Below are 14895 nucleotides of genomic sequence, written 5' to 3'. Positions count from 1 at the left end.
GCCTATTTAATCTTATTCCCACAATAACATCCTTGTTGGTTTCTGCTTTTTTATTGAAATAATAAATTGTCCAGTTATACATTGGAGATTAGTGTAGTGTGTTTATTTTTTCATTTTTTAATTTAAACTAACAGATTTTTAGAACGTTAAAGACACAACTACAGAATTAAAAACACAACTAAGAAAAAAAATTATAGAAATTCTTTTTAGTAATACTTTTTCCCTTTCCTTTCCATTTGTTTCCCAATTGCTCATCCAAATATTTGTTTTATGTTGAACATTGAAGGTTATTACTAATAACTGTTGTGCTCATTTCATAATTAGTGATCGTATAACTCCTTTCTTAGAAACCATATTCCAAATGTATAATTGCGCCTGATGTGATGTGTAGTATATAAAGGAGCCATTCCTGTTTACATTTGATAAGGCTCCTATTACAGAGATATATATTCTGGGAGTTGAAATCCACACATCTTAAATTTGCTGAGGTTAGAAGCACTGACATAGACTGTTCTGTTCCCAAGGAGAGACAAATAGTGAAAAGATCCAGCATGCATACATCTTAGAATACATACAATGTGTCTCGGGAATGTTATTAAAAATAAAACACAAAAGGCCATTCAGTAAAATGTATTGCTGTTTTAGTTTCTAATACGGCATTCAAACATTTTCTGTAGATTGACTTCCTCTCTAAGGTATTCCTTCAGCAGCAAAGGAAATATGCTCAACCCTAAGGCATTTACTTGAAAGGCTTTGGATTTTATTTATATATTTCACACATTTTGATCTTAAAATTGCAGGGAGAATAATGTTTTCTTTTACATCTACCTGAAGGTTTATTTTCCTTGCTCTCCATAGAACTAACACTAAAATTCACCCTGATTTGCAAGAGGTACAATCTGTCTATTCTACTACCCAGATTTCTACCGCATGGGTGTTCCAAGAACTCAAAACCCATTGAAATTACTTGGTTTGTATAAAATGAATATGATGTTGCTGAAAAACAGCTCCTGTCTTTTTGGCAGAAAAATAAGCATCTACTCGTAGATACCGTACCTCTCTCACACTTTTCCTGAAAAATAATACTCCCATTAAAATAAAATAAAAATACTTGAGAAGAAACATGTTTGGATCAGGAACTGAAGTTAAATACCATGCTATCTATTTTCATTGCTGCTTTGGAAATGTGGGAGGAGAGGAAGGAGAGAGAGGGAACAGCTACTGTTAAGATTTCCAGATCTGTTTTTCCATTATGGGCTACTTGAACGCTAGTGTGAGTTTTGCTTCTCTGTTTTTCCCACAGTCAGTAAGACTTATCTGACAATGGAGTTAGTGTCAGCTGTCCAAAACGGACTGGGAGATACATTCCTTTCACCACTGCTATTGCTTATCATCAACACTCTCATTTTTTAAACTCCAGTTAATTTACAGGCATAGAAGGTCTGACTTTTTTTTTTTTTTTTTGCTATTCCTGTGGCTGGTTTTTGCCTTTATTATAACTCCACAAAGTTTTATGGAATTGCAGAGCACTTGGATTAGGTTCAAGAAGTCTACTGTAAGAAGTGAACAGTAATATACTACAAATGTAGTAATACACATTTAGGATCTGAAATATATTACATAAGCAATACATAAACAAAACAACCACAATTGAGCCCAAAATTTCCCATTGCTAAACAAGACTGCAGTGAAGTGAGTTGTGACTCATTTTAAAACTTTTTTGCCATAGTTGTTAAGCAAATCGGGCTTCCCCCATTGACTTTGCTTGTTGGAAGCCAGCTGGGAAAGTTGCAAATGGCAATCACATGACCCCAGGATTCTGCAACCATCGTAAATTCATCCCAGTTGCCAAGTGCCCAAATTTTGATCAGATGACGATGGGGATGCTTATAAGTCACTGTTTCACTGCAGTTATAACTTCAGACGTCACCTAGTTAATAGTTGTAAGTCGAGGACTACCTATAATACATTTAATTAACAAATGTTTATGAATCTCTATGGTTGTTCAAACTGTATGACAACAGAACGTTAAGAGGTTCTGCTGGATTTATATGTCAGACATTTGCATGAAGCTACAGTACATTGCCAAAAGTAAGATAGAACTTTCTTTTGTTTAGGATCCTTAGCATGACCCACAATCTTGTGGTACCGATACACTGTCTTATCAGAATAGCGATACAGTGTTCTGACTCTCACTGCTGTTTTAATGGAGAGCAGTCCTTATTGGTGGATGGGGGTATTATTTTGAAACTAAATTGCATGGCTTGTTATTCCTAAGGTACAGGCAATTTCCTCATGATTGTACAAGTGACTGATCAAAATTGGGGTGATCTTAGCAACACATATTTTGGAAGGTTGAGAGGACTGTTTTGCTGTTGGAAATTCTGGAAGGAAGTCACTGCAACACATCTGAAGGGCAGCCTGTTGGAAAAAATGGAATGGAATTTCTTCTGTTTGCCACTTCTGTTTTATTTCTAATAAATTATTAATTGATTAGCCCCATTCCAGAACTAAGAAAGAACAGTACATTCAGTGATAAAAGGAAAGAGTCCCAGTTGAAGAAACATGGAAACATGTCAACCTGCAAACAAGAATTATTCATTGGTAAGGTGGGAGGTCAATAAATTTGATAAGCAAGCAAACTACTGCCAGGAGAAACTTCCTTCACTGGATTTTTAAGATGTATCACTCACATTTTATTTGTAGACCTGGTATATCTGTTCAAGAAATAGCTTTCCTTCGATCTTTCCAGAATTCTCTTTCCGTCATTTGTAGCAAGGCAACTAACGTGCTCAAGTCTTAATTGGAACAGGCCATTAAGCATGTAACTGAAGCACAATACAGAGTTCTCAGCTAAGCCTTAAAACACTGAGATTACATTTCTTTTTGCCGACGTGTAAATATAAGAGATGCATTGATAGTTCCTGCTGACTATAAACAATGAAATGCTTTTAAAGCTAATGGAATACATATGTTGGAGTCTACTAAAAGTGTTAGCGGAAAAGACTTTTAGAGAGAGAAAAAAAACGTTTTGATCCTTCCATGGTGCATTTTGAGTAATTTGACTTGGTTTTCTTTTTAGGAAGACCTAGATTTCTTGTTTATTTCTGTATGTATGTATGTGTGTGTGTGTGTGCGTGCGTGCGTGCATTTATATATAAACATAGAGTTCAAATTGCATGGATAATTTTTCTTCAGTCCTAATTCTGAATTAAATTTATAGGGTGTGTGTGTGTTTCCCTCCAACATACAGTATTTGGATTGCGCCAAATTAGAATAAAGCACTAGGTTTAAATTTTTCACAGTAGGTATACATGTGGATATTTGCCAGCATGGTGTCATCTGTTGCACTTCAGATTCACCTGCCACATTCTCCCGCTTGTTGTCCTAGATTAGAACGTCCAATATCAGTCACTGGGTATATTGTGACATCACCTGTGTGCTCCAGGCAACAATGGAGCTTGCCAGGCAATAATGCTTTTGTCATTCTGATAAATGGATCAAGATTTTGAGGATACTGCTGAACCCAGCATCTCTTTTTATACTAGGTTTGGAAGGCAAGTGAGTTTCTGTGTGCTTCCAATAATGTGAGTTTCAAAAATTCTGTTTAATGTCATAATGGGATTAATTAGAAGGCTCCATCAAGAGGCAGACAGGTAGGTATGGGAAATTGATTTGTCAGCTTGCATGAATTTCGGAAAAGAGAAAAGTTTCAGGTCATTGAAAGCTGGGGTATCCTATACGGACAACAAAGTTTCAATTCCTATGCAGTTTTTTTCAGAGATGTAGCTTACCTGGAATTTTGAGATATTTGAATCGCCCTACCCTTTCTTGGAAGCTGGGCTGCATAGAAGTTTAGGCTGCCCTCCTGAAATACAGGTAGTCTTCAACTTACAACCACAATTGGGACAAGAATTACCCTTGCTAAACAAGGCAGTTGTTAAGTAAGTCACATCCAAGTTGTGACCTTTTCTATCACAGTGGTTAAGTGAATCATGCAGTCTCTAAAGCTTCTTCCACTGACATTGCTTCTTGGAAGTTGACTGGGAAGGTCAAAATGGTGATCACATGAACCTGGGACACTGCAATTATTGTGAATATATGTCTGTTGTCAAGTGCCCATATTTAGAACACATTATTTTGGGGATGCTGCAAAGGTCACAAGTTGTTGTTGGGGGCAATATGCTGACTCTGTAAAACCGCTTAGAGAGGGCTGAAAGCCCTATGAAGCGGTATATAAGTCTAACTGCTATTGCTATTGCGAACATTTTTTTAAAAAGTGCAATTATAATTTTGAAGAGTCACTAAACAAATGGTTGCAAGTGAAGGACCATCTGAATCAAAGGACGAAATATCAGCAACAATGTTTGTTCTACTGTTTCACCAGGCAGGAGGTGCTGGTGAACCCAGCACTAGATTGTTCTTTGGGGACTGGAATGGGGTGAAGAGGTCATCTTAGCAGCTCTGCTAAAATGCCTTGCTTTCAGTCTGTTTCCTGCAAGGACTGGTTGGCAAGAAAACATGAGTCTTTTTTTCTTTTGTTTTTGTAAACTGACAAATAAATGTGTATCAAATGTTCAGGAAAGAAGAACATTTTGCCCATGTTTGCAGACAGAAAATTGGACTATAAAATAAGTAACTTTTACAGCAAACATCCTGCAATAGCAATCATGTTGTCACCAAAATATATGAGCATCTATCACCTCCTACTTGCCCTTTTATAAACTCTGTGTTTCAGGTTCATAAAGTGATATTGTGTTCTACTGTTTGTCATATATCAGGGATGCTGTTCCTTTTGCAAAATTATAGTTTTGTGCCCTTAGACACTAAAGAGATCCCAGTGTAGAGACTGACTTGCGATGCATTCCTGATTTATTGTTCAGGGCCAGTATTTTAGCTAATGATCCATAATAACTTTGATAGTATTTATGACGCAATGGCTCAGTGGCTAAGATGCTGAGCTTGTCGATCAGAAAGGTCGGCAGTTTGGCAGTTCAAATCCCTAGTGCCGCATAATGGAGTGAGCTCCTGTTACTTGTCCCAGCTTCTGCCAACCTATCAGTTCGAAAGCATGTAAAAATGCAAGTAGAGAAATAGGGACCACTTTGGTGGGAAGGTAATAGTGTTCTGTGCACCATCGGCATTTAGTCATGCCGGCCACATGACCACGGAGATGTCTTTGGACAGCGCTGGCTCTTCGGCTTTGAAATGGAGATGAGCACCGCTAAGAAAGTGAGTCCATCTGGTGATGTATTTTTTCTATTTTGCTAAAGACTGCCCAAAGAAATGTTTCTTTAAAGCCAAATTAGATCCTTAAACAAAAGAACTGAGCAGCGAAAATAATCCTAATGGGATCGCTGTGGAAAGTTTTTTTCCCTTTGTCATTGTAACTATTTTTTGTGGATTGAAATGCTCATAACATTCTTCATCTCTCCTCTTCAAGTGAACGGATTGATTTTTTTTCTTCTGCTTCTTGTTGCTTTATTTTTTGGCTTCTGGATTAAAACTTCCTTTTTATTTTAACAATTCTTCCTACTACTTGTTATTAAATCACACTAAAAGCAATCTAAAGAACTTTGTTTCCTACAGAAGGTGAACATTAATTGCCAGTCTGAGTTTTTTTGAAACAACATATCTCTTTCTTTATTTGACTTCACTAACTTTGCACCTGAAGGGTTTGCAACTTGTTTACAGAAACTGATTAAAAAAACCAAGGGCACAAACTGTTTTCACAGGTGCCTCTGAGAATTATTTTGGCAGGGAAAGAGAAGGAAGGAAGGAAGGAAGGAAGGAAGGAAGGAAGGAAGGAAGGAAGGAAGGAAGGAAGGAAGGAAGGAAGGAGTGGAACAGAACCCTTCCCCTTTGAAAAGCATAAAAGAACTTGTGTTTAATTTAAAATAAAAGTAAGAGAGGCCTGGAAGACTAGACTGGCAGTCATTATTAGTTTTTTTCTTTTTCTTTATCTCTTCTGTTTTGGAAACATGGGTCAATACTTAGATGAGAAAATCTTGAAATCCCAAAATATCTTGGCTGGAATTCAAAATCTATTGGAACGATATGGAAGAAGTGAGAAGAAGCTGGGAAGACTAGTCTTCCTCACAGCAAAAGATGATGGGGTTGGAGCCCCCAAAATTAAAGGGGAGAATGAAGATATAGAAGATAAAGATAAGACAATAGATGAATTTATTAATGGAGTAAATGTGGGTGAAAATGGAAAGGGAATGTGGAAAAGGGAATTCGACGAATTGGAGCTCTACCCCAAATTCCAGGACACAGAAGAGAAAAAAATACTAATGATGATAGACATAAGAAGATAAATTTTTTCAGAAGCAAGATTGACAAAGGCAAGGAGATTATCTGAGAGACCCTTCAAGCAACAAAGTGTGGAGAGAAGCCTATAAAAACCTTATAAAGGAGATAAAAATAAGACTGACTCCACAATTGGCAACAGAGATAAGACTGTTTTGTTACTGGAAAGATACAGGTTGACAATGAAAGTTGGTAATAAAAAATTTGTTTTTTTAAATTGGTGATTAATAAGTAGGAATTCTGTAATTCCTAGATTGTTTTAGATTGTTATTAAATGTTTACTTGCTAACAATTAATTAACCATAAAAAATAACAATGAAATGATAATGGATACAGCGTAATGATATATACATGTATTGGCAATTTAGTAAAAGAAATTTGGATATAAATTGTAAATTGTGACTTGGGAAAAAGACCTATAAATTTTATTAAGAAATTTTCATTTAGATTTTGTTATAAAAGTGTAAGGTTTTTTGGGGGGAGTGGGGGCCCTGATGAGAGGAGATGGGGCATAAATAGTAAATGATTTTTAGCCAATTATAATAACAACAAGGAAATGTTAATGGACATTGTTTAACAATATATACATGCTATGGTATTGGCTAAAGTAACTTGGATATAAATTTTAGTCAGTGAGTTGGAAAAAAAGGGGGAAAGGCTAAGAAACTTTATTAATTGACTTTTACTTAAAAGATGCTACAAGGGTGTAATGTTATTGGAGGATTTTTTGAAATAGCTAATGAATGCCATTATGTGGTTGTGTCTTTAAGTATGAATGATTTGAGGTAAAATCATGTTCAAATATTTGTAGTCAAATGAGAATTGTGGTACATTGATAGTAAGATATACAAAGATTTTTGACTTAAAGTATATAATCTAATATGAACTATAAGTAATGACTGTGGAAGAAATGCACGAAAGTTATCTGTAACCAATCAACATGCTTTCTACAAGATGTAATGAAGGGTGATTCTTTTTTTGTGTTTTTGTTCAATTAAAAAAAATTAAAAAAAAGAATCTTAGTTTCCCAGGAAGACATATATACTAAATTGTGGTCTCTAAAACTTGTGTGGTCCTAATGTTTCTAATGTAGTGGTTTAAAAGTAGTTTTCTGATCTATGCCTGGACAAAGGCCTAGCAAATTCCATAATAAAACATGACATTTTTTCCTACCATTCAGTTAGCAGTTTCAGGGGTAGCCTCATGTAGAACAAATCACGGTGGTCATGCTTCTGGATTATATAGATTATAAACAGATCAGTAACATTTAGTCTGCTACATTAATTGATTAAAGATGTTGACCAATTACAAAGTTTCTCCTTTTACATCATCACCATCACTGAAACTTTTAAGGAAACTATAGCTGTGAAAAGAAAATTTATGTATTTGCAAATAAATTAAGGGCACAAAAATATAACAAGAATTTGTTTATCATGAGTCCCATCATATATACATAAATGCAAGTAGCCCTAATTTAATAACAGTAATTGCAACTGGAATTTTTAATTTCTTAGAGATATTGCTGCTAAAGAACCTAGTCAGAAAGCACAAGATCACACGATTGCATTGCTTAGGAATGGCAATCCCAGAAGTTCCTGTTGTTAAGTGAAAATTGTGAGTTGTTAAGTGAAGACATGGCAATTTCCTGCCAGCCTCCCTCAAGCAAAGTCGAGCCAGAGGGCAAGGAGACTCTTCCCCCCACCCCATTCCATGCTTAATAAACCAGGATATTTCCCCTATACAAGTTTAATATCTCATTCCTGTATCACTGTCCTGATTAGTAGATGTTTTCCTGCCTATTAAAAATGTCAGGGAGGAAGGGAAATTCTGAGGATTTAACCAATCGTTTTCCTTAACATGCCTTTTACACCCCAAATCAGCATATTTGATCGAGAGCCAGTTTGATTTAGTGATTTAAGACACCAGGCTAGAAAGCAGGAAGCCATGAGTTCTAGTCCCGTTTTAGCCATGAAAACCAGCTGGGTGACTTGAGCCTGTCATTCTCCCAGGTTATTGTTTGGGAGAAAATAGGAGGAGGAAGATATGTGGGATATGTTTGCTGCCTTGAATTATTTGTAGCAAATAATAATGGCTGGAAACAAACAAAAGAATCAGCATCTGATAGCAAGCCAAAAGAGAAACAACAGATGCAAGGAATGGATCACCAATGGGGGCAACTAATTCTATGCTGGCATGGTTATCTATTTACTCAAGGATAGCGGATAATACTGTTGGAAGAAATGTCCATCTGGATTCAGTTCCAAGTGGGGAAAGAGACACTGAAAACATGGAGGCTGCTTAGACAGATGATTTTAATGGTGGACAGGACCACTTGGCTTGAGGTCCTGGGGGGAAAGGTGACCACATGCTTCAAGATGTTGGGTGAAGAACAAAAAGGTGATGCTGAAAGTTCCTGGCTTTATACTTTCTGTTTGGCCCCACCTCTCTGTTTTCTGTTTCCTGTTCCTGTGTAAGAAATGTATTCTGATTGGTTGTCAGACTCCCATGGGGCCATGCAGGGGCAACTCTCTAAGCTGTGTTTTGAGTCCAAGTTTGGTTGAGCATTGCTTCTTCCCAGATGACATGTGGTGAGTTTCTGTGGAAGGCTAATCCTATCCTTGTTATATAGAGCAGACTAGCTCAAGGTCCCTAATGGCCCATTGAGAAAAGTGGAGGCTATTAAGAGCGAGTATGTTTCCTGCCCAAAAACATGTTTCTCCATCTCTTATCCAGGGAAACATAATATTCTGCCTTTTCAATATTTCCTAGGTCCTAGGATATTTCATTCTTATAGGAGAAGGGTGGGTGCTAACTTCCTATAATACTTTACATGCCAATAAGATAAGGGCCATAGTATAATTTCTTGACTGGTATCCTAAGATTGAATTTTAAGAATTAACTTGACTTTTAAAAAAGAATGGACCAAATCACCAGAAATTAATTTCACGGGATCTTTCTGCTTTCACATGACATTTCCTGAATTTCTAGTTATTTTTGGTTGGTTGTTGCTTCCAGAATATTTATAATTGGGCCCTTGAACGTATGGCGAGAAAGGGCTGTTGACCCCTCACTAAATATAGGCCCAGACCTGCCCTCTCTGATCTCTGGGCGATTTGTATTGTGAATCTTGAGTTTGGGGAACCGAAGAAGCTTCTTGGATGAGAAGCTAAACAGTCTTCAAGGAAAACAACAACAACAAAGTCCAGTTGCCTTTTGAAAAAGCACCTTTGGGAGTTTGGGGACATTTCTAACCAAGAAAGAAGGCTAAAACTTCTAAGATTGGGTCCCACGCTCCAGCGCAGCTTTCTGCCCGGTAGGAGGAGAGAATTTCGGACAGGGACTGGCGCGAGGCCCTTGCTTAAAGGAAAGGACGACAGCCACTATGGCAGCGACCCCTTCGGGGGCGGTTTCCTCAAGAGGCGCTGGAAGGAGGCGACCGGAGAGCGCAGCCGAGAGAGGAGAAGCGGAGAGGTACTGAGGAACCCAGCCGCGCCGAACAACTACCCGGCGCCCTGGCGAGACTCCAGAGCCCGGGCCAGCCGCCAACCAGCCGCGAAGGAAGCTTGCCGCGAAATCTGGGCGGCCGCCGTTGGCTGGAGTGAGGCGTCGGGGATCTGCTTGAGCGGCTGAGCGTCTCCGGGACTCGACAGCGGAACCGGCGCGTCGGACATGCGAGGCGGAGGCTGCTAGGATGAGCTGGAGGAGGCGAGCTGCTAAAGCTCAGCTCAGGAGGACTTTCAGCGAGCAGCTCCGGGACTCCACGTCCAAAGCTTGGGATTTACTTTGGAAAAGCCTGGGCGAGAGGCGGCTGACAGGTCAGTCGGGGTCAGTCCGCTGCTCCTTACATGCGCAACGGGGCAGCAGCCCAGGTTCCTGCTAAGCCTCAGGCGGAGCCGCGGTGCGCCGCGAGGTCGCGTTACCTGTTTCCTTCCAGCCTCCGCTGTGTTGGGCGGCGGGAGAGTTGCGGGGCAAGGACCCCCGCGGGGTTTGGCTTTTGCCTTACCTGCCGTGGCGATTTCCTTGAGGAAATCTTGCTTGCTATCTTGAAAACGTTCAGAAACCCGGGGAGCGAGCCAACCCTGGCCAGTCGAATAGCAGTAGCACTTCGACTTAGATACCGCTTTTTACACAGCCCTCTCTAAGCGGTTTACACTGAGTCGGCACATCGCAGCCTTTTCACCTAAGTGCGGGGAGGGAGGGAGGGGAGTCAGGTCGAATTTGTCAGTCTCGGCCGAGGCGTTGTAGAGGGCTACCCGCTACGCTGTCGCTGCGTGGTTTACAAAGCGGAGATGACTCTGCGCTGCTCTGGCATGGAGGAGTAGAAATCTAGCAGCGGGTTTTAGGACACCCTGGATCTTTGGGCAGGAATAGTAAGGTAAATCTTTGGTTAGTCGGCTTATTATTACATTTTCCTCAATTCAAAGGGTATATTTACTACCTGCTGACACTAAAATGTATGTTATATATGTGTGTGAGGAATCTGCTACTTTCCTCTGGTCTTGTTTTAGTACCACCTCTGAACATTCAGTCTGGCAGCACTCCCCCCCCCCCATTAGAAATGTTCATTAAAAGGCATAAAGCTGCAGCTCACAAAAAGGGTGCAACCGGTTTTTGTTGTTGTTACCATAGTTTTTCTCCAATAATCTAGGCTGGGCTCTGTATGACTCTAGCTACCCATCTCCTTTTGGGGGAAATTCAGAGAAAACCTGAATTAAATCACCTTTCCCAGAATTTGAGTATTGAGGAGGTGCAGTCCCTATATAAGGATGGTCACATTCTGGAATTATTTGTTGAGGAGTAATTTCTGTGTAGCCAGGACAGTTAAGAATGAAGTTGGATAAGTCTCTATATATCCATAAATGGATGGTAGAGGACAGGAAGGCCTGGAGGAAAGTTGTCCATGGGGTTGCAATGGGTCGGACACGACTTCGCAACTAACAACACTATCCATGAAACATGAAGTTGGACTTTTGATACATTTGCCTGTTATTTTGAAATTATTTGCTTCAGTTGACAATCTTGAATTCCTGTCCTTCTGTCACCCCACATGTGGGTTATGCACTTGTGTAATGCCCTGTTCTAAACCTTCTATAGCTTTGGATTGTTTGGTGGGAACCCCACCCGTGTATATCACTGACTAGGAAGAGCTGCTGAACCAACTTCAATTTGTTTTTGAAACCTCACAGATCAACACATTTATCTTTGAGCTTCTTATTCTATAACATTCTTGTCCTTTTTTCTCTTAACTACACTAGTTATTCCTCTTGCCTGATCCAATTTTATTTGCCTTTTTTAAAAATTCAATTTTCTGCTTCCAAATCAAAGTTTGTCTTTCTTTTCAGCCTGTGGTGTTTAGATAGTTGCAGACACACGTGACAAAATAATCTCAGTTTCTTGTTTTGCAAGTTTGCATAAACTAGAAGCAGGCAAAATATCATAATGTAAAATATAAAAAGATGTGTTGATAAATCAAAATATATTAAATAGCTTCCTATTAAAGGAAATTTTCCACTCAAGACAACAAAAAGAGTCTTGTCAATGTTTTAAAAATAGTCCCTACTTTGGATCATGATGAGATGAATGGGAACAAAGAAGGAAGGGGCCTAGAATAGAGTAGTTCACATCGGTCAAAGTTACTACACACACACACACACACACACACACACACACACACACACAGACATACCACACACAAACTCATTTTCAAACTTGAGCTTTCTTTTGCTGGCTTTGGCTCCATTTTGTTCAGTTTCAGCACAAACACGGGTGGTGGAAGGGGGATTGGTCAGAGAGACAGACCAGCACAATCCTGACCCTTTTTATATCATTTATTTTCAAGTTTCTATTGGATTAAAACACATAAGATTCACCTGATAAGACTTGGTCCGAGTACCACTGACCAATAGTAATTACCAAAATTGTTGTTTATACTGTAAGTATTTTTATCCTACTCCAGCTCAAACAACTCTTGCAGTTTACAATAGAATAAAAGCATAATGAACATTTCCTTAAAAAAAAAACCTTAAAGATAAACATGGATGCCTGGTTATTACAGCAACCCACCTCCAAATGACCATTCAAATAAAATAGAACTGCCTTAGAGAAAATGAATGGAGGCAAGTTATGTCCCCAACATACAAGGACTCTGCCCTTAGATCCATTTTCTCTTGACTTCTCATAGGGACTGGACCTTCAGCATTCCTTCATTGCAAGTGTGTACATGCTGGACAGATTCTTCTGGAGAAGACAGTCCCCAAGGTATCCTGGGGCCAATGGCCTGATATGTTCAAATCTGTGTTTATCTTCGTATTTTTCCAATGTTAATACATGTGCTACTTAGGTTTACAAATAAACCTCTGTATGATCTGCTTTAGATTATTTCCCAAGATCACCTTCAGACTGATTGATCAAGTAGTTTTCTGTATTCTCCTTTTATCCTTTTTTGCTGACCAGCCATTTGGTACTTCACCACTTTTGTATATGTGTGTGTGTAGTGTGTGTGTATGTGCGCGGGCGCAGTATGTATGTATGTATGTACTGCATTTTTCCATCTATCAGACACCCCCATGTATAGGAACACCCCCACACCCACTTTTCTTACCCAAAATTCACAAATCAGTATTTTAAGAAATTGGAAGTTTAGCTAGTGTGGCTAGTTTGCAGAGATAAGGTATCGGCAATTTCGCAACTGCGGTTCTCCTCTTGGACCCCCATGTATAAGACGCCTCTCCATTTTTAGGTAAAGTTTTAAAGAAAAAGTATACTCTTATACACAGAAAAATACGGTATGTATCTTCACAACACTTTTTCTTGAGATGAACTGGTTTCTTTTGATACCTTCTTTTAGTTGTTGTTTTTTCCTTCATTAGAACTACATGTAGCTATCTCTTTTTTAGAAAGTCCTGACCAATTTCCTTTCAAAATTGCTTCTCCTTCTCCCTGAGTGGAATGCATACTACTTTCAAGCTAAATTTATTCTGCAAGGAGGACGTTCTTTTCCTTGGTTTCACACATTACACTTTCATTGTAGCACTGAATTTTAATTTCATAGTTCGTCACTCCAGTCATGTTATATTTAAACATGAATCAACTATTGTTAAATGTAATTTGAGCCCTTAACCTATTTGTCAGAAACTCTACATATACACAAATAGATATTTAGGATATATTGAAATAATTCCTGTGAAAATATCCTTAGGACATACGTACATTTCATGATAAGTTAACAAAATACTCTTTTATTTAACTTAAAAAGATCTAAAAAATAAAAAAACTTAACTTTTATATGAAAATTATCTATTATGGTATTACATGCATTGAGATGATATCAGAATCACAATGTGAAGGAAGAGTATCAAAAGAATCCTTCCCACAAGAAATACTTAATACCACTCATGTTTCAGATATTCTGCACATTGTGAATGAGTGTGCATGTGCACATTTTGTGCCTAATGTGGGACTAGAACTCATAGCCTTTTAGCCAGTTTTTAGTTTGATGTCTTACTTTCTACACTAAAATTGTTTTTTACATGATTTTTTTGATGTGCAAAGTATAATAGCGAGCCACATAATGCACTAAGACTCCTTTGGAAGGAGTTACAAGTCCCAATAGATTTTCATTTGCATTTCTAGCCATATCAGTAGACATGGATGACCCATAATTTTTGAAAAGACTTAATAAGAGTACAGAATGTATGTAAGTTACAAAGGAATTAATAAATGTGCAATCCATTCATATTTGTCTTTAATGTTACTTATTTACTAATCAAATTTACTCATCACACAAAAAGCTATTCTGGGCAGCATACAACAATCCAGTAAAACAACAAATATATAAAACAACCATATAAAATACAAAAATCCATATTAAAAGGTAAATATTATCAAAAAAATGTATACTTTTAATATCTCCTTGATTAACTGCCTGGATCTTATTGACATTGATTTGTTTTCTTTCTGTTCATATTTTATATGTTCTTTGACTTTTTAATAAATGCAAACAGAACAGGTAAAACCATTCTTTTCAGCCATTTAGCTGCTCACATAAAAAATGAAAAACTATTTCATAGTGGACACCATTTTCAACAGGGAACGTGGGAGCTGTGTACTTAAAACATGTTATTCATCATCGTGAACTCTGTGTACATACCCTCCTACATACCATACTCAATTATATCCATATGTTTTCAGGAAGCCAACCATGAATATTTTGTTCTGTTTTCTGCTTGATACACTGGGGACTTGGAAAGCTACTAACTCTGGTTAACTTCAATTGGAATTTAGTGTGTGAATTCCTTGTCACATCAGTGGGAAAAATAGACGCCCTTTGTCCAAGAGAGATCTTCTGAAAGAGTCTCATTATATAATCTTGGGTGCTTCTGGGAAGAAAAAGATTACTTATGATTAAGTGCTTTCATGCAAACAGCTAGAGAATGTATGTGGGAGGTTCAATCCTATCAGAATTGTCCTGATCACCAAAAGGTCAGTGATTAATAACATGCCACAGATATTCACAGATATGACATAATAATAACTTTTTAAACAATTCAACAAAAGAAAAAGCTCCACTTTCTATAATCATATTTC

At 38.1% G+C, this 14895-nt stretch overlaps 1 protein-coding gene across 2 annotated transcripts in view; it reads left to right on the top strand.

Annotated features, from left to right (window-relative positions):
- The first annotated feature begins 9819 nt into the window (after positions 1-9819).
- The window catches only part of STARD13 (StAR related lipid transfer domain containing 13), a 104338-nt gene continuing 99262 nt past the window's right edge, over positions 9820-14895 (top strand). The window contains exon 1 of one of the 2 annotated variants that reach the window (XM_014076489.2): positions 9820-10124. In XM_014076489.2, the coding sequence (XP_013931964.2) occupies positions 10001-10124 (124 nt within the window). In that variant the 5' untranslated portion in view covers positions 9820-10000. Of the gene's footprint in view, positions 10125-12546; positions 12568-14895 lie in introns of those variants that run through there. The other variant, XM_087721289.1, reaches the window with a different exon arrangement.

Source organism: Thamnophis sirtalis, unplaced genomic scaffold, assembly GCF_051295495.1.
Source record: "Thamnophis sirtalis isolate CommonGarterSnake01/CBP01778 unplaced genomic scaffold, rThaSir2_p1.2 scaffold_8, whole genome shotgun sequence".
NCBI classification, from domain to species: Eukaryota; Metazoa; Chordata; class Lepidosauria; order Squamata; family Natricidae; genus Thamnophis; species Thamnophis sirtalis.
This window is presented reverse-complemented; position numbering and strand designations above follow the sequence as displayed.